Raw genomic sequence first — 26,282 nt, forward strand, 5'->3', positions numbered from 1 at the left:
TTTCAGCAAGACAATGATCCTAATCACACAGCCAAAATATCAAAGGAGTGGCTTCAGGACAACTCTGTGAATGTCCTCGACTGGTCCAGCCAGAGCCCAGACCTGTGTCCGATTGAACATCTCTGGAGAGATCTGAAAATGGCTGTGCACTGACACTCCCCATCCAACCTGATGAAACCTGAGAGGTGCTGCAAAGAGGAATGGGCAAAACTGCCCAAACATAGGTGCACCAAGCTTGTGGCATTATATTCAAGAAAAATTGAGGCTGTAATTTCTGCCGAAATTGCATCACCAAAAGATGTGAATACTTACGTACATGTGATTTTAGTTTTTTTTTTTTTTTTTTTAATACATTTTCAATAAATAAATAAATAAGCTTTTCTTCATGCTGTCATTATGGGGTGTTGAGTAGAATTTTAAGGGAAAAAAAAATGAATTTTACTCCATTTTGGAATAAGCTGTAACATAAAATGTGGAAATTGTGAAATGCTGTGACTACTTTCTGGATTCACAAAACAACCCTCCCAAAAAAGCTATCGATACAACTGTACTGAAAAGTATTTATTGTGTGTTGTAGATCTTGTTCACCTGACATCTTGAAGAGTGGATGTGGCATCTCTGTGCTCTATGTATGGTTGGGCTAAAAATCAAGTTTGAAACCTCAAAACAAATGATCAAATCATTCAAGAAACTAAAAAAAAAAAAATTAAATTTAACTGAATGCAACCCCATTTTCATACACATACAGTATATATTGTAGATGAGTACTTTAGAGAAATGAATTACATTTTAAATCCCCAAACAAATGATAGATTTTAAGTGTTCTGATCTGTAACATATGGCTTAAATAATTCAGTGTTCATTTTAAATAATGAACACTATCACCATTGTCCCTCAAAACACAGTAAACTAGATCTATTTGAGAGTAGAAACACTCAAACCAGGATTAGTTGAAAATGTTTATTTAGCATCATAAAATGTTTAGTTTCAAAAATAATGTATAGGTTTTGTAACAATCAAACAAATGAACAGACTCAATCAAGCAGATACATGTCATGATACAATATCTGAAGAATAATCAGTGCTGAGGTACAAGTCAGTCTCCTGTGATTTTGGAAGCTAAATAAAATGGTACACCACTGTTAACACATGTAGTCTTTAGAACTGATTTAAAAATAAAACAGCAAATGGAAGTAATCATAACCACAGTCAACTTGAAAATAAAAAAAACCTTCGAAGAAGAACATTGACCTTATAATTTGTAGTGATAGTAGGGAGCAGACTGAGATGTGCCTGGAAAAGGGGAAGATATATTCCGGAGAGATGGTGAATGAAGGTCAGTCAGAGAAAGACAAAGTATATGTGTTTGAATGAGAGGCAGCACGGAATAATGAGGCTGCAAACAGTAGTACTATTCAAAGTAATGAAACGTGTGGTAGAGAGGTGAAGAGATGAGTCATCCTCTTCTACACTGAGACCCTACCAGCACTTGCATGATTTCATTTCAGCTAACAGAACAAATGTCTCTATTCTTGGCTCAACAAAATGTCTTGTCATAATGGTTCCTGAAAATTAAATGTTTTTATAAATGGGTGTTTATACTCCAGTCATTCGTTAAACCTATTGCAACCCCTAGTCGGTTTTTGAGAATGTAAAGAATTAAAAATGCAGAATCAGACACTTATGTGAATTTCTTGATGAAACAGTTTCAGATAAGCAATGACAAGGAATAGGAGTGCCATAATAGTCAAAGCCAAATGATTCTGCCACAGTCCCCACGTGGTGTAATCTATTCCCAGGTAGTCCAGATACTGTTCCCCTGTACATCTGAAACAAGACATATAAATTAAATCCTGTTACTTCAAGTCTGAAATGTTTTCACATTTTAGAAAAGCAGATCAGAGAAAACAAAAATGGATATTCACAGAGTCCAATACCCACACTCTACGTTTGATACAGATTCATGCAGACTCATTGTTTGAGGTAACAAACAACCATTGGACTATGTTTAATCCATATTAGTTCAAGACCAAGTTGAACAGTTATGAGCTTTAGTTTCACCTTTTAAGGTCACCTGTTGGTCATGTGACCAATAGAAGGCTCAAATATGACTTTATATCAGGGCGTAATAACAACCATGCATGTATCTTAAATTCATTCCTAGAAATAACTTTTACAGATATATGGTAGTCCTACACAGACCCTGAGGCTCACTGGGTTTGTCCTTATCCAGTTATCAGTCCATCCCAGGTTACTACTGTCCAAGTTAAGGCTACAGCTGGGTGAACTGGGACAATGCAGATTAAGTCTCTTGTAGCACACACCTGAAGTTGAACCCAGTCCACATACTAGTGGTCTAACTCCCATCACACAGAGCCACCTGCTGTGCCCTCGACAGAAGTATTGGACCAGTGTTTTGACCTTGGGTTTATCCTTGGCTAACCCCCAATCATTCCACCGAGTTTGGTCCAAATCAGATCAAAACTCTTTAGTTATTTTGCTTACGAACAGGCGGAGACACTGGACCAACAATAATACCCTTGCATGCTGTACTGTGCATGGGAGTAATTATGACAGAGTATTAGGAGAGAACCAGAATACAGATGAGGGTCTACTCACATAAGGCCAGCTGTGCTCACAGTGCAGTTGGACATTACACTGGACACGGTGGTGTTTTGGATCACAGCCTCTTCACAGAACTTCAAATCCACAAACTCATTGATCTCCAGGGCCTGAATGCAGGCAGCAAAGCAGATGTAGGTGTAAAACAGCAGATATGGGGACAAAAGATGCAGACCAGTCACCCTTTAAAAATTTGCAACCAATCACCACACATTTAAGAGTGCGAGATACTGACACAGACCTACAATTCTAAAAATCCAAAGGGAGGGCAACCCCCAGGTGTTGGTGTCGGGCACGCACCCATACCAGTATTCCAGAGAGAAAACCACACCATCAAGCAGGGGGTCCAGCAGCACGCCACTTCCACCACCAACCCATCTAATCCCCAAGTAACGCCAAACCCCAGTGACCACGAGACAAGAGCAGACCCACCAAACAGTACCCCATAAAGAGGCCACATCTACATTGTGTGCCACTAGCCAGGGGCACCCAAAAGCTGCATCCAGATACCTCCAGACTCATTCCCAAGGATTCCTGGGCAGCCCTCAGACACCCTAAATCACCTGGCCATGCAACACCATTCCCATAGCCCCCAACCAAGCACTCTCCAATCACCCACACCCATGTGGTATTGGGTCTAATATACTCAACAAAAATATAAACGCAACACTTTTGGTTTTGCTCCCATTTTGTATGAGATGAACTCAAAGATCTAAAACTTTTTCCACATACACAATATCAGCATTTCCCTCAAATATTGTTCATAAACCAGTTGAAATCTGTGATAGTGAGCACTTCTTTGCTGAGATAATCCATCCCACCTCACAGGTGTGCCTTACCAAGATGCTGATTAGACACCATTATTAGTGCACAGGTGTGCCTTAGACTGCCCACAATAAAAGGCCACTCTGAAAGGTGCAGTTTTGTTTTATTGGGGGGGGATACCAGTCAGTATCTGGTGTGACCACCATATGCCTCATGCAGTGCAACACATCTCCTTCGCATCATCCATGAAGACAACACCTCTCCAACATTCCAAACGCCAGCGAATTTGAGCATTTGCCCACTCAAGTCGGTTATGATGACGAACTGGAGTCAGGTCGAGACCCCGATGAGGACGACAAGCATGCAGATGAGCTTCCCTGAGACGGTTTCTGACAGTTTGTGCAGAAATTCTTTGGTTATGCAAACCAATTGTTCCAGCAGCTGTCCGAGTGACTGGTCTCAGACGATCTTGGAGGTGAACATGCTGGATGTGGAGGTCCTGGGCTCGTGTGGTTACACGTGGTCTGCGGTTGTGAGGCTGGTTGGATGTACTGCCAAATTCTCTGAAACGCCTTTGGAGATGGCTTATGGTAGAGACATGAACATTCAATACACGAGCAACAGCTCTGGTTGACATTCCTGCTGTCAGCATGCCAACTGCACGCTCCCTCAAATCTTGCGACATCTGTGGCATTGTGCTGTGTGATAAAACTGCACCTTTCAGAGTGGCGTTTTATTGTTGACAGTCTAAGGCACACCTGTGCACTAATCATGGTGTCTAATCAGCATCTTGATATGGCACACCTGTGAGGTGGGATGGATTATCTCAGCAAAGGAGAAGTGCTCACTATCACAGATTTAGACTGGTTTGTGAACAATATTTGAGGGAAATGGTGATAGTGTGTATGTGGAAAACGTTTTAGATCTTTGAGTTCATCTCATACAAAATGGGAGCAAAACCAAAAGTGTTGCGTTTATATTTTTGTTGAGTGTAATAGTGAGACTTTTGCCAAAGAGATTAGAAGAGTAAGTGCATGCATAGCATAAGCAAGGGGTGAACCAGGTTATTGCTAGTAGATGGCTACCCCACCCATCCTAAGAACTTACCTGAAAGTTGTTGTTTCTTTTTTTAATTTTGGGAATAATTTGACACCAAAATCAAGACAATCAAACAAAACCAGTCTAATAAAATCTACCTGAGGGACAACTTATGACATAGTAGCTCATGCAGTGTAGGATAAATTTGCCTGGCTGGTGTCCATTATTTGCAAAATAAGCCTGAAATGTTCCCCATACTGTACATCTGCATTGCATATTACATTGATGGAATCTACAGATGAAGTGTTAAAATGAACACATTATTACATTATTTTAAAGATTAGTAGTAGTGAGTGACTATTGTATTTAACTATAACTTACTGCTAGGCCATAGCGAGGAATACTGAAGTATTTCAGCCAAGCCAACCAGTCCATGATGCTGGGAAGGTTCACCAGAAGACCTGAGAAAATCTAAATGCACAACACAGACTGATCCAATGAGCCATGCCACAAATAAGTGGTATAATACTGCAAATAAATTCAGTGGGTGTGTCCCAGATTATGCAGAAATTCAGATAAAAACTTCCATCATATATGTCACAGAAGTCTAAAACAAATGGTTTCAAGACTTTATCTGACAACAGGAGAATTTACACACGCACAGTCATAGAATTGTGGGACTTTGAGGACATTTAACATTAAATTCCAACCTTATTCAACTGTAACAGGTGAGACAACTAATTATCAGGGTGCATCCTTCTATTTTTAAGTCCCTTTAACCAACTGTTCTCACCATCATGAAGACAAAAGTGATGGTCATGAAGATGTTGGCGAGCGCCACCACATTTTGGTTAGCTGCGATGGCCATGGTCATGACTGTGGCCGTGTAAGCCACCAGAGTAACTGTCAGCGTGAAGACTGAAAAGCCTGCTAGTGTGGGTTTCAAACCTGATCCAACACATACACATGGACAATACAAACCAAGTGCTTGGACCATCTTAGAATTTAGTGATTTAGTGTTATAGAATTAAATTAATTTACCGATCACAAAGTAAACAATGCAGCTGAAGATGGAGGTGACGGTGCGCAGAGCGATGATGTCAGATAGAATCTTAGACAGAAAGTAGACAGACTCTGTAGTAGCCGCTGATGTACTCGTGTCTGTCAGAAAAGGAGCAAAACACCTGATGAGACTATTTTTCATCAAAGATAAGACAACAAAGCAGCAGTGGCTTTGTTGGTCTCCAAACGTAGAAATGACAAAAGGGACAACCAAGCTTGTTTCAAGCAACATGCATTATGTTCCCGGAGTTGTTAAATAGTTGGAAAATAATTTACTTCTCAAATTTCATAAATTTCTGTGCAGAAAGCTCTCTCTCTCTCTCTCTCACAGAGTCCATTCAATGTGTACCTCACTCAGCCATCTCTTTCAAGGTTAAATTGATAAACTCTTTTCTGCAGGCTCACGTGGAACTGTGAATGTGTTATTTGAGTTACAGAATGTAACTTCTGTGTAGAAATGCTCTCTCTCTCTCTCTCTCGGGAGTTTATTTATAGAAATGGCTATACTGCAATTCCCCACATGAAATTTTTGTCAACCGCTTGAAACAAACACACACACACACGCTTTACAGGGTACATGCTTGGGCTTTCCCAAAGCCTCAGAGTAAATCAGATACTTACAGTACTTCAAATGTATGCTACATTCCACACACAGGTATCATAGTTATTGTCACAATCTTCTCTTTGTCTTGTGTGATAACAGATTACATACGTACACAAACAGTTTCCTCTCAACGATGAACAGCTCAGCTGCAGACACTGTACTGAAACACTGGTTCATAGTGATGAAAAACAGGGCACCCTTCCTGCAAAAAAACACAACACAACAATCAGATCTGATTCAAAGCCCACAGCCTGGGCCTCAATCAACCAGCAACGCATGCTAAAATGTTACAAAAGTCAAACATTTTATGGCCATAAATTGCTGTAGTTATATTATACTCAACAAAAATATAAGCGCAACACTTTTGGTTTTGCTCCCATTTTGTATGAGATGAACTCAAAGATCTAAAACTTTTTCCACATACACAATATCACCATTTCCCTCAAATATTGTTCACAAACCAGTCGAAATCTGTGATAGTGTTGGGAAGGTGTCGTAGCACGGACCCACAACAGGGGGCGCAAATGAACGGACAATGAGTAAGCCAAAAAGTAACAATTTAATGTTGTGACAACACACAACTAAACACACAAAATTTGTAAAGCCAATTAACACCAGGTGACGTGTGGGCAGGCTCGAAGATAGAAGACCCCGACGAGAGAGAAGCCTCGTCCCACACGGCCTCCACCACCAACGGTCTGAAGAACACCGGAGCCGCCAAGTCCCGTATCCCCAGGTGACCTCTGTCTTCGGCTGTCGACCCTGGTACTGCTGGCAGGAAGCAGAGACAAGATGAATGAGTGTAAGTCCGCACACTCAGTGGTCCACGGTTTGTACACAGTTAGGAGGGGGAACCTCCACCTCCAAATCACACACTCGTGCAGCTCTTGATTAACCACTTATCTGTTTGGAGAGTGAGGCGCAGTCGTCGTAGTCACGCCAAACGCCAAAATCCCAGATAAGGCAACGACCACAGGACAATGGCTGCAAATGAGATCTAGATTAGTACACAACGTGTCAGTCAGCAGAGAAATTACCTCTTGGTAGTCGATTTCTCGGCGGGGAGGTGGAGTTGCAGTCCGGCTTAAGTAGTGGTGTAGATGAGTGACAGCTGGTGTGATGAGTGACAGCTGTCATTTCCTCTGGGTCTGGCGCCCTCTCGTGCTTGGAGCCCGCACTCCAAGCAGGGCGCCCTCTGGTGGTAGTGGGCCAGCAGTACCTCCTCTTCAGCGGCCCACATAACAGATAGTGAGCACTTCTCCTTTGCTGAGATAATCCATCCCACCTCACAGGTGTGCCATATCAAGATGCTGATTAGACACCATGATTAGTGCACAGGTGTGCCTTAGACTGCCCACAATAAAAGGCCACTCTGAAAGGTGCAGTTTTATCACAGCACAATGCCACAGATGTTGCAAGATTTGAGGGAGCGTGCAATTGGCATGCTGACAGCAGGAATGTCAACCAGAGCTGTTGCTTGTGTATTGAATGTTCATTTCTCTACCATAAGCCGTCTCCAAAGGCGTTTCAGAGAATTTGGCAGTACATCCAACCAGCCTCACAACCGCAGACCACGTGTAACCACACCAGCCCAGGACCTCCACATCCAGCATGTTCACCTCCAAGATCGTCTGAGACCAGCCACTCGGACAGCTGCTGAAACAATCGCTTTGCATAACCAAAGAATTTCTGCACAAACTGTCAGAAACCATCTCAGGGAAGCTCATCTGCATGCTCGTCGTCCTCATCGGGGTCTCGACCTGACTCCAGTTCATCGTCATAACCGACTTGAGTGGGCAAATGCTCACATTCGCTGGCGTTTGGCACGTTGGAGAGGTGTTCTCTTCATGGATGAATCCCAGTTCACACTGTCCAGGGCAGATGGAAGATGGCAGACAGCGTGTGTGGCGTCGTGTGGGTAAGCGGTTTTCTGATGTCAATGTTGTGGATCGAGTGGCCCATGGTGGCGGTGGGGTTATGGTATGGGCAGGCGTCTGTTATGGACAAAGAACACAGGTGCATTTTATTGATGGCATTTTGAATGCACAGAGATACCGTGATGAGATCCTGAGGCCCATTGTTGTGCCATACATCCAAGAACATCACCTCATGTTGCAGCAGGATAATGCACGGCCCCATGTTGCAAGGATCTGTACACAATTCTTGGAATCTGAAAATGTCCCAGTTCTTGCATGGCCGGCATACTCACCGGACATGTCACCCATTGAGCATGTTTGGGATGCTCTGGACCGGCGTATACGACAGCGTGTCCAGTTCCTGCCAATATCCAGCAACTTCGCACAGCCATTGAAGAGGAGTGGACCAACATTCCACAGGCCACAATTGACAACCTGATCAACTCTATGCGAAGGAGATGTGTTGCACTGCATGAGGCAAATGGTGGTCACACCAGATACTGACTGGTATCCCCCCCCCCAATAAAACAAAACTGCACCTTTCAGAGTGGCCTTTTATTGTGGGCAGTCTAAGGCACACCTGTGCACTAATCATGGTGTCTAATCAGCATCTTGATATGGCACACCTGTGAGGTGGGATGGATTATCTCAGCAAAGGAGAAGTGCTCACTATCACAGATTTAGACTGGTTTGTGAACAATATTTGAGGGAAATGGTGATATTGTGTATGTGGAAAAAGTTTTAGATCTTTGAGTTCATCTCATACAAAATGGGAGCAAAACCAAAAGTGTTGCATTTATATTTTTATTGAGTGTATGATGGACATCACAGCAGGGACATGGAGGAACAGCACGCCAAATATAAACAAAATCCATCCTATGCTACTTTGAGAAAAAAAAAAAAAAGATGAAAAAGTCACAATCCTATTTCCATCAACATTTTCCAGGTACCAGCATTGACATTTTTATACAAAGAGGCTCTAAACACATATGAAGGAACTTTACAGAGCGGCAACTGAGATCTAGGTCCAGACAGAAAAAAATGGTAAATTGGTCAGATGGCCAGGAACAACATGGGTCCCACCAAGAGGAAGACCTGCTATGAGCCGGAAGCTGCTGAAACACCCGTGTCACTGTCTACAGTCAAGTGAGGTTTCAAGTGAAGTCAAGTGAAGACCTTTGCTCCAAAATGGACACCTTCAAACTTAAAGAAAGTTTGGAAGTGACAAAAACCTGGCAGAAAGTTATACTTCCAGACAGCCATTGACTTGTTTGCTTGCATTCAACAGAGGTATGTTTGGAGGAGTAAACATGAGGCCTTCAACCTCAAGAACACTGTGCCGACTGTAACACGGTGTTTAGCAGCTTCATGTTCTGAGGCTGTTTTTTCATCATTGGAACTGGTGCTTCACAGAAAGTGGTCGGAATAATGAAGTAAGAGGACTACCTCAGTATTCTTTAGCAAAAACTCCAAATATTAGCTAAATGATTGAATCATGGACACAATGGAGTGTTCCCACAGGACAATGATACTAAACACACATCAATGCTAACTGTGGAGTGGAATAAAGCAGGCTAACATTGTAGATGAACTCCACCAATCCTGCCAAGGAGTCTGGTCAACTATCTAACCAGAACTCTGCCAGAAGCTTATCGATGGCTACAAGTGTTCTGGTCAAGCCAAAAGTTGGTAATGGACACTCAACTCAATATGAGGTGTTCTATATAATTTTGGCTTTGGTGTGTATAATTATGAACCTGTGCTGATTTCATCCATCCATCCTTTTATTTTATTGCCATTAAGGGTCATGGGGGAGGTGGAGCAGGGTATCAAATTATCGTTATTACTATTAATTACAGATGTATGGTGCACAAATGTCTGACCTAGAAAAAGAATGGTGCAAATAAATCATTGAAAGTCCAGTAACGATATGACCTTCACATCTGTTATTGCCGTATGTAAACCTCTGACCAAAGTTTCTTTTTGTCGTGTGGCAGCAGTTTTAGATTATGTATAAATGGTTAAAAAGGGTCATTCATATCAGAGACTATTTCAGCACACTCCATCTTTCACCCAAACACCGTGTGGGCGTATCACATACAACAAACATGTCCTTTCAGGTCGAAATTGTGACTACAGCAGGAGAACTGCTGTACACAAGTAACAGAATTGTATGATTTTTTTAAAACACATGAATCCCCAAACTGTAATGAGGATAAAAAGTGATTTTGCACAATATGACCCATTTAGGACCGAGTTCTGCTTGGTGCCAAAGGATTTTTTTTTTTTTATGCTGTTTTCAGCATGTATCTAAGTACTTCTCCCACCTGTTCTGAATTCCACTCTGATCCTCTTTGACACTGCAGAAAATGGCTCCGATGACTAAAGCCAGGAAAATATTGACTCCCAACTGTCCAGACAAAAAGCAAGACACTTCATCAACAAAATGAAGAACAATGTGTCATTGTCATGGAACTCACCACAAGTGTCCAAAAACTGCTTTGCAACAAGGTACTGAGCTGTTCAACTTAAATCCAGACTAATCCCTGAAGGTCCAAGTCTTTTGGGTCCTGGTGCTTCCTGTCTTTCTGTGTGATCATGAGACTCGGAACACTAACGTGACTTCGATGTCTTGGGTATGAGATCTTGTTGGAGGACCCTTGGGCACCGCTGGAATGACTTTGTGTTGAATGAGCGGTCACACACTGAGTGAGTGTTGGACATGTGACACATTTCTCTATGCACGATCCAGAACTTAGGTGCTGTAGTGTTGAGGACCCAACTGCCAAAAGAAGGACACAGAGACATACACACTTCACCTGGCTACAGCAGATGGATAGTTACTGTCAACAGGCGGGAATGGACTGGTTGTCTGTCTGAGTGGTTGCCATCCAGTGCATACCCACAGACACGTGTAATTATTATCATGCTGTTTGACAACCAATATGCAATCAGGTCCATAAGTATTTGAACAGTGAAAAGAGTTCACGCTGCTGAGACAGGTTAATGTTTGTGGAGATCAGGGGTTAAGTGGACACTTCTCTCCCAGAGACCCACCCGAAAGAACAAACCAGTCTGGAGGAAGGGTGAAGAAATGCAAACGCGACAACTTTTAATCCTAACAATTTGCGCCTTATGACAGCACTGAGCAGGCCCCTGTGTGGTTCTCAGGGTGAAGGGATAAGCTCCTACGCTTGAGCCTATTTCACCTCACATCTCGTGAAAACGGGCCAGCCGACCGACACGGTCATCATGTGATGACTGCAGGACTGGAGCCAAAGAGTTTCCTCCAGATATCATATCAGTTCAGATCTCAACCCAAAGAGGCAAGAGTGGGGTCACACCAGTGACCAAAGCCGATCATGACGCCCACATCACTTAGAGTCCCTCTTAGAGGATTAATGTGACTTATTTAGGCCCAATTAGCTGCGACTAATTCTTAAAGTGAGGAGACTTCTGACATCACATTGCCATAATACAGTGACTAATGAGAGTCTGAAGTACTTCAAACTGCTGTCAGCAGGCCATGTTCAGCAACGGTATCCTCTGACCTAAAAAAGTTGGCTCAGAACTTAACTCGGGATGTGTGATCAAACTCACAGAATGATCCCCCACCAACCAAACTGGTTGCTTCTATCTGTTATACATCGGTGATGAAAATACATCAATTTACAAAGTGGTCAACCTCTATCAATGTAATTGGCAAATATGAAGTATATATAAAAAAACAGCAAAAGTCCAATTATTTCCCCTTGATAGTGTTGGACTGGAATTATTTTCCTTCATGCACATCTTCACATGTCCACAAAGTGGTTCAGCAGGAGTTGTGCTTATAAAGTGAGTATTGTGACCCCCCAAATTCTGGTTTGTGGGGGGTATAATTACATCTATTTTTTTCTCCATAAAATGTGGATACTGTTGTCCGCAAATATACCGACAACGACACAGGTTGTAGAATCATTGTGCACATGTGTATCTAACTGGAGTCGCGTTTGGTGTGTGCAAGGATCCCTGCCTGGGCCACTGATGTTTGTGGGTTCAGCATGAGGTTCTTGAAGGTTCTTTTAAGCCCCCAGCACAGCTGATGGAAAAAGGAACTGTTGTAGGTGATGATGTGTGATACTGGATGGCAGACATGGTCCTTGCTTTGAGCGATGCGTTCCAGCGCCGCCTGAGTGTTCCTGGAGTAGATGCTGTTCCTGTACTCGTCCACCAGGTGCTCCTCAATGTGCTGCCCAGGGTTACTGAGGTCCTCGAAGTCCAGTTCTGATTATTTATACAGAGAGTAAATAACAGATTCAACAGCTGGGTATACAGCACTGAGAAAAAGAAGTTTAATATTTTTAATATTTTTAATATTCAAAGTTTTTTTTTAATTACACTTCAAATAAAAACAGGCTTCTTTATATTAAAATTTCTAAAATGTTGCTATTTAAACTCACAGTGAAACAATTTTTTTACAACATGCTATAAATTAAATCAAAAGATCAGAGCCAAAACAACATTGTGCATAAGTATCCTGTTCATATCAAATGAATATATCATATTTTTATTTATTTTTTTAACAGCCAGTTTTCTTTAGACGAGTCAGGGGATGGATACATGAACATTTCCAAGTCACTGATTAAATCTTGGACTCATTTTTCATCAATCATTAACAAATACAAACAGTATAATACTGCATGGCAAATGTGTCTGGAGTAGAACACGCTGACAAACTGAGTGGTGCAAAAGTGAGGGAAGCCATCAAGACAGCCATACAATTCTGATATAGGCTTTTGCGTCATAGTGCATCTTTTGTCGGTTTGACCACCAGTAATAGCTACATTGTAGAGTGGAACAAGAGCAAACTATTCATAGAAGAAAACAGACCAAATCTAGGCTTGAATCTCCCATGTGCCTTCTGGCAAACCATAGCTCAAATTGCATATAGTATAGTATGCAGTATGCACAGTTTCTCCAGTCACAGGCAGATATGTGCACAACACCTTCAGAGTTGTCTGGGTGTTTTAGTGGCTTCTCTCACTAGTTTCCTTCTTACACAGTTGCGGCTACCCTACACAGGTAAACATAAAACGGCTGCACGTCATGAAGTACAGTGTTACCTTCAGAGCAGTGCACTCTGGTCCCAGTCATAGTGGCTGAGTCTCCATTGATGACATCCAAAAAGAAGTCAGCTGGGTTGTTGTGGGGTTCACAGGGATAGCCTAGCATGCCGTTAGAAGTAACAGGTTAGACTAACACCCACAGGTACACTGTGCTGGATATTAGTGCTTTTTTTCTGAGCTGCACAAACATTCAGATGTATTCTCATTAAATCATCACAGACATCAGGAACAAATGGTATTTAGTGGAGGTGTACAGCTTCAGGTAGTTCAACAATGTTGGCAAAGTAGTCCAGAGCGTTTGCTGCAGGTCCGTGGAACACCATTTTCCCACTAAGGAGCAGCGTCAGCGTGTCAAAGAGTCTATAGATGGAGTATCGTGGTTGGTGAATTGACATAATTATGGTCCTTCCCTGATCACCCATTCTGAAGAAGAAGAAGAAGAAAAAAGTACTTGCATTCCTCTCTTAGTATGAAGCGTGAGTGAAAATGAGGTTTGTGACTTGATAAGTGATTAGTTTCTTTAATAAAGTAGAAAAATCATGCTCGATCTGTGTTGGAATCTGAATACTTGGATATTTCAAATTCGATTGCTGTGGACACACTGATGAAAAAAGCAGTTATTAAAATTAAAGGGTGCCAAAAACATCTACACCATACTGTGTAACTACGATGTGCTACAGATTATGTTATCAGAAAGTTCCATACAGTAAACATCTTTAAGTTACTGTATCACCTTAGTTGTCTTTTATGCATCAGTGCATACACACAAGAAAAAAAACAAAACAAGCAAAACATACAGGCAAGAAAATTCCACAATTGGCGTTTAGCAGAACATACTTGTGCATATAGCAAACTTGAGTGCAGATTTTCTTTAGATCTATAGTGTTTATTCATGTGTATCTTATTTCATTTCATTTTATACCAACAGCTTTTAATTTGAAACTGGCTTCATGTTTGTGTAGCACAATATCAACTGTGGAATTAAAATCATTCTACAGTATAATTTGAAAATTGTTTGTTTGTCCCACTGCTCATTCAAAGCGCTTGAGACAGTTTCCATCAAACCTGCTGCGTGGATGTAAGTTTACCACAGAATTGCTTCGTTTTGGCGAGGTTTAAGGTCACTGGGGTCAAAGGTCAAACTTTTGCTATATCAGTCTGTCCATTCCCGTACTCCTCCCACATCCTTTGGCCTATTTCCATCAAAATGATAATGTGGATCACAGTCGAGCCCAGAATTTCCCTAATGGGTTTGTTTTGCCAAAGGTCAAACTTATGATCCCCCACCACCGCTTAGATTTGGATGTAGATCCTGGAATTGCCTGAGCAAGATCATATTTGCTAAAAGTCAGTCACTGGGGTCAAAGTTCAAAGTTTAAGGATTTTATTTTATTTTATTTGCTCTGATTTACACCAAACTTACACATATAGGGCGAGTTCTCAGATTGTCTAGTCCAGATCAAATTTGCCAAAGGTGAATCATTGGGGTCAAGGTCATTGTTGGAAAAATGTCAAACTCTAATGTTTTTCAGCCCAATTTGCATCACACTTGGCTCACATATTGGTGGGGTTCTGGATTTGGCCAGCAAGGTCAAATTTGCCAAAGGTCAGTCAGTGGGGTCAAAGTCATGCCTGGTTGTTTTTTTTTGTTGTTGTTTGTTTGTTTGCCTAATCCTCCCAGGTCCATTTGTTGATTTCTTCCAAACCCGGTATGTCATTGAAGATTGGCCCCAAAATTGCCGTTAAAATTAATTTTGGCAACAGTGAAGATCAAGGACTTCTTAACGGGGTTTGGCTCAAATGTGGTGCACACTTATGTGGATTCCAGAGTTACCATGGCAAGGATGTCAGATTGCCACGTCCATTACAGTCTCCATTCCCACGGCTTCTATTATCGTGGAGAAAAGGTTGCAAGTCTGAAAACTGCAGATGTCAAAGATTTTCCCTTTGTGGAAAACCTGACAATGTCAGTGCAATTCCAGAAACACATCTGACAAATAAGAGTTACTGTTGCAGCTGACTGACGCTCCTCATGAACCTCCTCCATGTTACCTTTTCAGCAAGAGCAGGACAGAATTTGCGGTGCTTGCATCCAGTCCTGTGGTGGGCTCATCCAGAAACAGGACAGATGGGTCAATAATCATCTCCATTCCGATGATGGTCCTCTTCCTCTCTCCTCCAGATATTCCTCGGATCATTTGCGTGCCCACCTGGAGGGAAATATTCACACACACACACACACACACACACACACACACACACACACACACACACACACACACACACACACACACACACACACAAATGTAAGATGTGTCAGCATCAGTCTGGCCCGACACTCAGCCGATTCCTCCACCGCCTGTGACACACTGGATACGGAGACGACTTGTTAAAGCGGCTGCGCACTCGCCTGGCAATCGGCCACCTTGGTGAGTCCCAGTTCTTTGATGAGGTGATTGACGCGAGTCTCTTTCTCACTCTGGGGCACAGAGCTCGGCAAGCGGAGCGCTGCAGAGAAACAGAGATTCTCCCTCACAGTCAGGATTCCCATAACCACATCGTCCTACCAGAAGGACAAGAGTCAAAGGTCAGACAAATGGAAGGCTGTTTGTGTTCTAGGCTGCAGTGTTCCTGCAGCCCTGACAGTCATTTCTCATGAACATCTTTTCAACTGGTTCAAATGCTGTAGGTCACTGATGAGACTGAGGACCAGAGACTTTTAGTCTTCACCTTAGGTCACTTTTTGGCATCAAAGTCTCATGACCACAGAGTACGACAGGAATCACCAGAACCCTAAAGAGTTGTTCATTCATTCACCTGCAAAGGTATCAGCATCACTGTATACCTCTCTCCAGTGACATCATGACTCCATCAGCTGAAGATCCAGAGACGTGAATGTCACTGGCAAGATCAGTGAATCTGTTGACAACTTCACTTTCACTGCAGACACATAAACTATCGGTGGCTGAAAGCCTGGATCTTAGTCTTGATCCAGGACAATCACTAACCCAGTTACTCTTTGCTCAGCATCTCAAATGCTGCAGTCAGAACATACTCTGGGGGTGGGATAACTATTAAAGGTCATCAGTCTAGTTGGGTACCATTAGTGATCGATGTGTACAACTTGAGGACGTCGTTCATTTGAGCCTTATTTGATTTGAGATGCCAAAATCTAACCCCTCATTCACACTAAGACACCTGGGTAATGGAGCAGATAGGAGATTGAATATTGGAGTGAAATACAGTGGGAACCTTGTGTGCCCCGTGGCTGCTACAGTCGCCATGAAGGCCCAACAAGAACCCACCAGACAGTTAATAGGGCTCTGGTGAAACAAGAAGTCCTCAATGGTGATTCAGGTGGAGGAGGTGATTGTTTATAACCCAGCGGCTGTGAAGACAGATGAAGGCTGCAGCAGGTCCTCAGACCCCGATCGTCTAGGATTTCCCAGCTATCACGCCAGGTAAAGGATCAGTAAAGGATCGTGTGTTTGCCGGTGTGCAGTGACATTCCCACATTAAACAAACCCACATCTCTAGATTGACGCTGGATGTAGATTTTCTATACTGTCCACCATCCTGTCTGGGAATTGACCAAGAGACGGTCTTCCTTGCCACCAAGGGATTGTCATGATGATGATTTATTTTTACCTTCTTTGTGCACAAAAAATGGTTTGACATTGATCTGTTTTTAAACTGGAGTAGACAATGAGCTGTATTTCAGAATCAGGTTGAGAAACAGTCATTCTCTGCCCTGAAACACGTCCAGTTAACCTACAGAGCCTGTTTATGTTCATGTCATTTCAAGTGTCACGCCCTTTCTCTCAAGGAGGGGTAACAAAAGGCTGAAAGCTCTGCCTCTCCTTCAGGCTCAGTGGGAATGGCCATTCAAAGATGAACTTCTGTAACGTATATCACCCAAGTCTAAAATGAGGTGTTTCAGACCTACGTTTTACAAACAACAAGATAGTTTCTACACCCACAAACACAGAATTTTGAGACCTTATAGGTGTGTAACAAGAAACACCAAGAATATTTATCTGTCAACTGTAAACAAAAACCAATTCTGCACATGATGACCCCTTTAAAAGCATTAACAGTGATTCTAATGCACCTGAACAACATAACCAGAAAGACACTTGAAGTTGGGAGGCTGTGGAGCGCCGTCAATAAGCACTTCTCCTGTGAGACCTGAAGGATCCTTCCTAGCAGCCAGAATGTCCAAGAACCTGTCAAAAAGAAAAACACGAGATAAAACCAAAGCTGGTCATGTATACACAGACAGGTTTCACATTAAAGGCATTGGGCCTCCACCTGCTGCCTGAACAGCTTTAGGGTGCTTGGTTTTGATTCTGTAAGTCTCTAGACCTCGACCTGGCAGGGTTTGAACACCATTCCTTCAAAAGATGTTCATACATTTGGTGCTGTGATGATGATGGTGGTAGAGAGTGTCATCTAACATGTTGGATGAGTTCAGGCTGAGATCTGGCAGCTGTGAAGTTCACAGAAAATGATTCCCAAATCAAAAGATTCAGTGACCCCTTGTGACCTCTGGACAGAAACACTTCATCATAGGATAAAAGTGATCATTCAGGTCAAGATCATAGGTGAAAGGTTAAGTGTTTCTTTGGCATATTTGGACAACGTTTATGCACATGTAAGTCGCTGTCAACAATCAACCTCAAATGTCAAATATCAAGGGCAAGGTTAAAAGGTCAACTGTACTTTGTAATATAACATGCACATGCTGTGTAATTACATGAAGACTGGTTCTCTCAAATTACTTTTAGTTTTTCATCATAATGCGGTCAGTCTGGTTTTTATTAGGGGCCGTGATCACAGGTCAGGTTATTTCAGGGTTAAAGGTCACTGTTTTACTAATGGGTTTGTCTTCTGCTTCTTTTCATTTGTCACGTGTCTACATCTCCATGCGGCTGCTAGAGACATTTTTTTTTTAATCTGCAACAACACTCACGAAGACTTTCCACTTCCAGTGGGTCCAAGAATAGCATTCAGGCCTGGTGGCATAATTCCACTGCAAGACAATGAAACAGAAATACACCGTTATATAGTTCACATTTAATAACTGCCACTGATTTCTAATCATTTTCATTGTTTGCATTCATCTATATATTAACAGCCAAGTGGCCTCTATGTGCGTGTTGTATGGCTTTGATCACGGATGAACAGCACAAAAACGGAAAGTTGATAGGACTAATATTTTTAGAGAAACTACTGAGATTAGCAAATGACACTGAACAATGGACATTGAAAATGACATTCTGGACTCCAGCAGGGGGCGGTAAATCATCTATATATTGAAAAGAGTGCATGTGCATGATTTTATTTAGCAAGTTCAATGTAAGTAGATAATATAATTGTAAATAAAAATACATAGATAACACAAAGTGAAAATACTTATTTCCATTGTGATGCATTGAAAAAACAAATAAAATAAAAGCAATAATAATAATAATAATATAATAGTGTGTATATGATAACAAGAACCTAACCAATTTATAAATACATTAAGACAGTAAATTAACAGGAACTAAAAGGGTTGAGTTCTTCTTCTAAAACTGTTGAGGTCTAAGGTTCTAAAATCACTCTGGACTCACACACCATTCCAACTCATTACAGAAACTCTGCATAATTTCTTACCGCCCTTGAAAAATGTCAGCTACCTATTTTATAAACACTAACCTGCTAGAGCCCGTGGATCCCCATGGACAACACGCTAGTTGAATTTTTTTTTTTTTTATTTCTTTTAGCTCTTTTTGTAAATTGACTTTCCTGCTATATTCTGAAGGTAACTTTTAAAGAAAGGAACTAGCAGGCATTTCAGTTTAAAGGTACTGTATGTAGGATTCAGTGCCATCCAGTGGTGAGGTTACAGATTGCGTTATGCAATTGCCAGTCGCTAGTTTGCTTCCCTTCACATTTTTACTTCTTTGTTGGTGGGGATTCATGTTGGCTTGCCTTCTCTTGTGATAAGGATTATGTTATGATCTTCCAGTTCTAATTCCAATCCAACACAATGTATTTTTAATGGTCTTTGCTAAAGAAAATCAAAATGAATAAACAATAATTCTCTGACTGCAGAGAAAACTGCATCAAAAATTCTGATATAAAGCATATAAAAGAGTGAGGAAAATGTTGGTGGTTTGTCACATGTTTAATGAGTTCCTCTGGCACACTGTCACTTAGTGTGTCAGAGAGATTAGATGCAAGAAACCGTGCTTAATGTCCTATAATTAAATCTGAAGTGGGAAAAGTCCCAAGAAACTTGTGTGAAATGATTCATTTTTCATGGGAAATGTCCACGGTGTCTCATACCATCAGAAGAGTTTGTGTTCATTGTGGTCAGCGGAATCGCAGCTTTAAATAAACCTGGCAGTTCGCTCCCTCCATTACATGACACCTCGCACTTGTGAAGAAATTCAAAGTTCTGACTGCAATCACCAGCAAAATGTTCACTTGTGGATGAAGTTAAAAGGTTCAGAGTGCAGCAGCTGGCTGATTTATTATAAGAATTAATGGGTGAAAGTTAGGCATCAGTGCCGAGGTCTTTGAGGTTCAGATTCAGATGGAAAAGTGCTGTAGAATTTCGGTCCATTTAGTTCAGACTGACCTGAGGTTCAGCAGTATTTCCCTGCAGCTGGTTGTGCTTTTGCGGAATAACCCGGACTTAGGATGCACTTTGTACTGGATGTTGTGGAAGCTCACAGTGGAGCCACACGGCTGCACGGAGGACGCAACGACCTTTGACCTTGTCATCCCATTGCTGCCGATATCTTCTGTCATTGCAATGCCGATGTGATTGGGTCTCTGCATCACACTCTGTAGCGGGCAGCCTGTGGAGACCAAAAACAAAACAAAAAACCCCGAAATACACAAAAGGAATTGAAAATTTTGAAATGTGTCTTCTACGTACACAAATGACTTTGGCAGAAACTTTTATTATTGATTTTTTATCCAAATTTGTCAATGAAAACAACCACACAGACAGTCAAACATGCAAACAGATCTACAGACATATAGGCAAAAATGCCGACACACAGCAGACATGCAAAGTAACAGACATGCAAACACGTGCAGGCAGACACGGAAAGCAACAGACATGCAAACAGGTGCAGGCAGACACGGAGAGCAACAGACATGCAAACAGGTGCAGGCAGACGCAGAGTAACAGACATGCAAACAGGTGCAGGCAGACACGGAGAGCAACAGACATGCAAACAGGTGCAGGCAGACGCAGAGTAACAGACATGCAAACAGGTGCAGGCAGACACGGAGAGCAACAGACATGCAAACAGGTGCAGTTAGACACAGTAACAGACATGCAAAGTAATAGTATGATTAGTGCCAATTCCGCTTTGAATTCCTCATACTGCAACATAGTCACTGAAAAATTCAAGTATTTGATTAATATTCCATCTGAACTGGTTGATATTATTTATGGATCATTAAACCATCATATAAAGTTATTGTAAGTAAACTGGACCAGGTGTTCATATTCTGGCTGCAGCTTGTCCTTTGCAAATATCTGAGAAACAAAAATACTTGGTGACATAAGTAACCATTTCTTTCTATAACTTTCCATCCATCCATCCATTTTCTTCCGCTTTATCTGGAGTCGGGTCGCGGGGGCAGCAGCTCAAGCAAAGCCGCCCAGACCTCCCGATCCACACACACCTCCCCCAGCTCCTCCGGGGGAACCCCAAGGCGTTCCCAAGCCAGCCGAGAGATGTAATCCTTCCAGCGTGTCCTGGGTCTTCCCCGGGGCCTCCTCCCAATGGGACGTGCCCGGAACACCTCTCCAGCGAGGCATCCAGGGGGCATCCGGAAAACATGCCCGAGCCACCTCAACTGACTCCTTTCGACGTGGAGGAGCAGCAGCTAGACTCCGAGCTCCTCCCGAGTGACCGAGCTCCTCACCCTATCTCTAAGGGAGCGCCCAACCACCCTGCGGAGGAAACTCATCTCGGCCGCTTGTACCCGCGATCTCGTTCTTTCGGTCATGAGCCAAATCTCATGACCATAGGTGAGGATCGGAACGTAGATCGATCGGTAAATCGAGAGCTTTGCCCCCCTACTCAGCTGTCTCTTCACCACGACGGACCAATACAGCGACCGCATCACTGCAGACGCTGCACCGATCCGTCTGTCGATCTCATGCTCCATCCGTCCCTCACTCGTGAATAACACCCCGAGATACTTAAACTCCTCCACTTGAGGCAAGGACACTCCACCAACCTGAAGAGGGCAAAGTACCTTTTTCCGGTCGAGAACCATGGCCTCGGATTTGGAGGTGCTGATTTTCATCCCGGACGCCTCACACTCGGCTGCAAACCGCCCCAGTGCACGCTGAAGGTCCTGATTTGACGAAGCCAACAGAACCACATCGTCCGCAAACAGCAGAGACGAGATTCTGTGGTTCCCAAACCAGACCCCCTCTACACCCTGGCTGCACCTAGAAATTCTGTCCATAAAAATAATGAACACAATCGGTGACAAAGGGCAGCCCTGGCGGAGGCCAACGTGCACTGGAAACAGGTTTGACTTACTACCGGCAATGCGAACCAAGCTCCTGCTGCGGTCGTACAGGGACCGGATAGCCCTTAGCAAAGGACCCCGGACCCCGTACTCCCGGAGCACTCTCCACAGGGTGCCCTGAGGGACACGGTCGAACGCCTTCTCCAGATCCACAAAACACATGTGGACTGGTTGGGCGAACTCCCATGAACCCTCGAGCACCCGATGGAGCATGTAGAGCTGGTCCAGTGTGCTGCGACCAGGATGAAAACCACACTGCTCCTCCTGAATCCGAGGTTCGACCATCGGTCGAATTCTCCTCTCCAGTACTCTGAAATAGACCTTACTGGGGAGGCTGAGGAGTGTGATCCCCCTATATTTGGACCACACCCTCCGGTCCCCCTTCTTAAACAGAGGGACCACCAACCCGGTCTGCCAATCCAGAGGCACTGTCCCTGATCGCCACGCAATGTTGCAGAGGCGTGTCAGTCAAGACAGTCCCACAACATCCAGAGACTTAAGGTACTCAGGATGGATTTCATCCACCCCAGGAGCCTTGCCACCGAGGAGCTTTCCAACCACCTCGGTGACTTCTACCTGGGTAATGGATGAGTCTGCCTCTGGGTCCCCAGTCTCTGCCTCCTCTTCGGAAGACCTGACAATGGGATTGAGGAGATCCTCGAAGTACTCCTTCCACCGCCCAACAACATCCCCAGTCAGAGTCAACAGCTCCCCACCCGCACCGTAAACAGTGCCGGTGGAGAGCTGCTTCCGCCTCCTGAGGCGTCGGACGGTTTGCCAGAATCTCTTTGAGGCCGACCGATAGTCCTCCATAGCCTCCCCGAACTCCTCCCAGACCCGAGTTTTTGCCTCTGCGACTGCACGGGCTGCGGCACGCTTGGCCTGCCGGTACCTGTCAGCTGCCTCTGGGGTCCCACCTACCAACAAAGATAAGTAGGACTCCTTCTTCAGCTTGACGGCATCCCTAACTTCCGGTGTCCACCACCGGGTTCGGGGATTGCCGCCGCGACAGGCACCAGAGACCTTGCGACCACAGCTATGAGCGGCCGCATCAGCAATAGAGGTGGAGAACATGGTCCACTCGGACTCCATGTCTCCAACCTCCCCCAGGATCTGGGAGAAGCTCTCCCGGAGGTGGGAGTTGAAGACCTCCCTGACAGAGGGTTCCGCCAGTCGTTCCCAGCAGACCCTCACGATACGTTTGGGCCTGCCAGGTCTGACCGGCTTCCTCCCCTCCCAGCGGATCCAACTCACCACCAGGTGGTGATCGGTCGACAGCTCTGCCCTCTCTTTACTCGAGTGTCCGAGATACGTGGCCGAAGGTCAGATGATACGACTACAAAGTCGATCATCGACCTCCGGCTCAGGGTGTCCTGGTGCCATGTGCACTTATGGACACCCTTGTGCTCGAACATGGTGTTCGTGATGGACAAACTGTGACTAGCACAGAAGTCCAACAACTGAACACCACTCGGGTTCAGATCGGGGAGGCCGTGCTTCCCGATCACCCCCCTCCAGGTCTCACTGTCGCCGTCCACGTGGGCGTTGAAATCCCCCAGGAGAACAATGGAGTCCCCAGGCGGAGCGCTATCTAGTACCCCTCCCAGGGACTCCAGGAAGGCCAGGCACTCTGCACTGCTGCTCGGCCCGTAGGCCGAGACAACGGTGAGAGACCTTTCCCTGACCCAAAGGCGTAGGGACGCGACCCTCTCGTTCACCGGAGTGAACTCCAACACATGGCGACTGAGCTGGGGAGCAATAAGCAATGCAACCCCAGCTCTCCGCCTCTCCCTGTGGGCAACACCAGAAAAATGAAGCGTCCAGCCCCTCTCCAGGAGTTGGGTACCAGAGCCCATGCTGTGCGTGGAGGTGAGCCCGACTATCTCTAGTCGGTATCTCTCAACCTCCCGCACAAGCTCAGGCTCCTTGCGCCCCAGCGAGGTGACATTCCACATCCCAACAGCCAGGGGCTGTGAGCATGGACCGGGCCGCTGGGCCACCCACCCTCGACCGCCACCCAATACTCTCTGCACCCGACCCCCATGGCCCCCTCTGCAGGTGGTGAACCCACAGGAGGGCGGGCCCACGTTGCTCCTTTGGGCTGAGCCCGGCCGGGCCCCATGGGCTAAGGCCCGACCACCAGGCGCTCGTGCGAGCCCCAACCCCAGGCCTGGCTCCAGGGTGGGACCCTGGCTCCGCCATACCGAGCGACGTCTCGGTCCTTGATCTTTCACTGGTCATGGAGGTTCTGAGCTGCCCTTAGTCTGACCCGTGACCTAGGACCTGTTTGCCTTGGGAGACCCTACAGGGAGCACAAAGCCCCCGACAACATAGCTCCTAGGATCATCCGGGTACGCAAATTCCCCCACCACGATAAGGTAGCAGCCAGAGGGGGCAGTGGAACAACTTTCCATTCAGTAACAATTTGTTTGTATTCTTTATGTCAAATAACTACAATGGCTATCATGAAAACTAACAAACATGAGTTTTCAGGACAAACTTGGGTGAGTTTAATGAGTATGTTCAATTTACAGCTTCTTCCTTTGAGCTGAATATACAAATATACAGAAACAGAAATATTCAACACAGGATGTGGATATCACAATAATGGTGTTGAATTTAACTTACCAGGCTTAGAGAAAAAGTAAACCCAGAACAGAACCCAGCATGCAGAGAACCACAAGTGCAGAGGAGACCACCCAGCAGCTGCAGCGCAAACAGCGTGCAGAGGCTGGGCAGGTGGAGCACAGATAACTAGCAGGTGGAGAGCAGAATCTGGGCAGGTGCACCAAGTGGAATTCACAAGCCAGGAAGATGGTGCACAGATGGCTGGCAGGTGGAGTGTAGAACTGGCCAAGGAACACAGTGCTTGTGCAGAAGTATGCAATGCAGAAGTATGCAATGCAGACCGTCTGAAGACAGAGCACAGAACCTGGGCAAGTGGAGCGCAGACCCGGACAGAGTGGCTGTCAGCTGGTTATAGCAGCAAGAGGTGCCTCACCGTCCACTTTAAACCAGGACCCAGAAAGCGTCACATCGCCTTAACCCTTTGAATGCTCCATTTGAGATCAACTTATAAAAGCTGGTCCTGTTTGTCAGGTGGACTGGGGGCAACTATAACGTTACATTTTATTATTAGCCACAAATAACATGGTGGATTAATTTGAACAACCCTCTTCTTTAAACAGTAAAGCACAACAATATGGTGGCATTTTTAGGTGAACTTTATCTTCTTTGGCTTTTGTGTTAAATCACTGTTCGTATTGTGAATCACAACCTGAACCACTGACACTCTACAGTATACAACTAATGTTCTGTGATGAAGCTGCATGCACTTTTCTGCATCTGAGGCTGGGTCATAGTGTGATTTAAGGTTGGATGGTACAGCTGTGGGTTAAACAGACTGAGAATCCCATCTGTTAAAACTGCACAGTGGCTTCAGGCATGTAAGGTCAGTACTTTGATAAGAAGCGGTACCACCAGGGCGTTAGTAATCTGCATCTGGAGTTGAATCACATGCATGGAATTAAATTACAAATACAGAAACAGGACGGTTACAGCTGGAAACAGCTTTACCAAGAAAAAACCAAACAACAAAAAAAAAACACCAGATCAAGTACATTTCAACACTTTCAGAGTCTTTATTCATTTATTAATTCAACACTACAACAACCCCTTTTCCACATGCTCACAGAAGTGAATGGAAATGAAACAAAGTGGAATAAAACTGACCACGTGGTGATAAAGAGGTGAGAATACTCAGAATAAGGTCTTCATGAACTAAGGGTTCAACAAACATCTCCATAAAATAACCGTTTCATGAAAAATGACTTCACATTGATACATTTCAGCGACGGAACAAGGAAGCTTAAAAACGAACAGCGCTGATAAATATTTAACCATAAAAGGTCAGACAATCAGTGAACATTGATAATGAAAATCGTACAGTCTATTCCAATATTTAAGTCTGCATTACAGACAAAATGTGTCATCTCATACTACGGGTCAGTCAAGACAACATGAAGGTTTTGGTTACTGTTTCTAAGGCAAACATTCACACAGTCATACAACCGGCACAGCTTTGTAACTCCCTATGACCCATAAACCGTGTTAAAGAAGCAATTACCAAACCTGAGCACAGTGGCTCCAGGCTGCACGTCTGCAGACATGTCAAATATTCTGATGAAAGATTACTAGTTGAGCAATGAAACAAAAGTAACGCCATTAATTTTACAAGTTATACACAAGTATTTACAAAATATAAATAGTACATTTCTATAACCAATGCACTGCTTAGTTCTTCAACAAGCGCAGTAAAAAAACAAAACAAAAAAACAAAAACAACAAAAAACACTTCTGCAAGCTTGGAATAAAAAGCAATGCAACTTCCTCAATTCACAGACATTTCACACGGGGGGGGGGGGGGAAGAATCTAGAATCGCATTTATGGGAACCTCCTGAAAATTTTATTAACTTTTGGAACATAGTTGGTCATATGAAATCGATGAGGTTTTAAGCATTTTTAGACCTTAAAAACAAATTTAAATTTAGTAATTTAAATGCATTCTTTAATGCAACTAATAGGAAATTCTAAACACATCCACTTGTATAACA

At 43.9% G+C, this 26,282-nt stretch overlaps 1 protein-coding gene and 1 long non-coding RNA gene across 2 annotated transcripts; one reads left to right on the forward strand and one right to left on the reverse strand.

The window, feature by feature from the left end:
- Window positions 1–895: 895 nt before the first annotated feature.
- On the reverse strand, window positions 896–19,968 carry abcg2d (ATP-binding cassette, sub-family G (WHITE), member 2d). The gene is given in 17 exon segments (XM_034188605.1): window positions 896–1,703; window positions 1,705–1,827; window positions 2,620–2,732; window positions 4,807–4,896; window positions 5,219–5,373; window positions 5,467–5,558; window positions 5,560–5,586; window positions 6,204–6,293; window positions 10,335–10,417; window positions 12,023–12,273; window positions 13,113–13,217; window positions 13,390–13,538; window positions 15,168–15,325; window positions 15,526–15,678; window positions 17,227–17,341; window positions 18,088–18,147; window positions 19,744–19,968. Coding segments are annotated over 17 exon segments (1,989 nt in total). The 5' UTR covers window positions 19,947–19,968; the 3' UTR covers window positions 896–1,681.
- Window positions 12,096–26,282, forward strand: LOC117526544. Its single transcript, XR_004565323.1, has 3 exons — window positions 12,096–12,106; window positions 13,809–13,811; window positions 26,105–26,282. It is a non-coding gene; the product is annotated as an uncharacterized LOC117526544 (long non-coding RNA).

Source organism: Thalassophryne amazonica, chromosome 15, assembly GCF_902500255.1.
Source record: "Thalassophryne amazonica chromosome 15, fThaAma1.1, whole genome shotgun sequence".
Lineage (NCBI taxonomy): Eukaryota > Metazoa > Chordata > Actinopteri > Batrachoidiformes > Batrachoididae > Thalassophryne > Thalassophryne amazonica.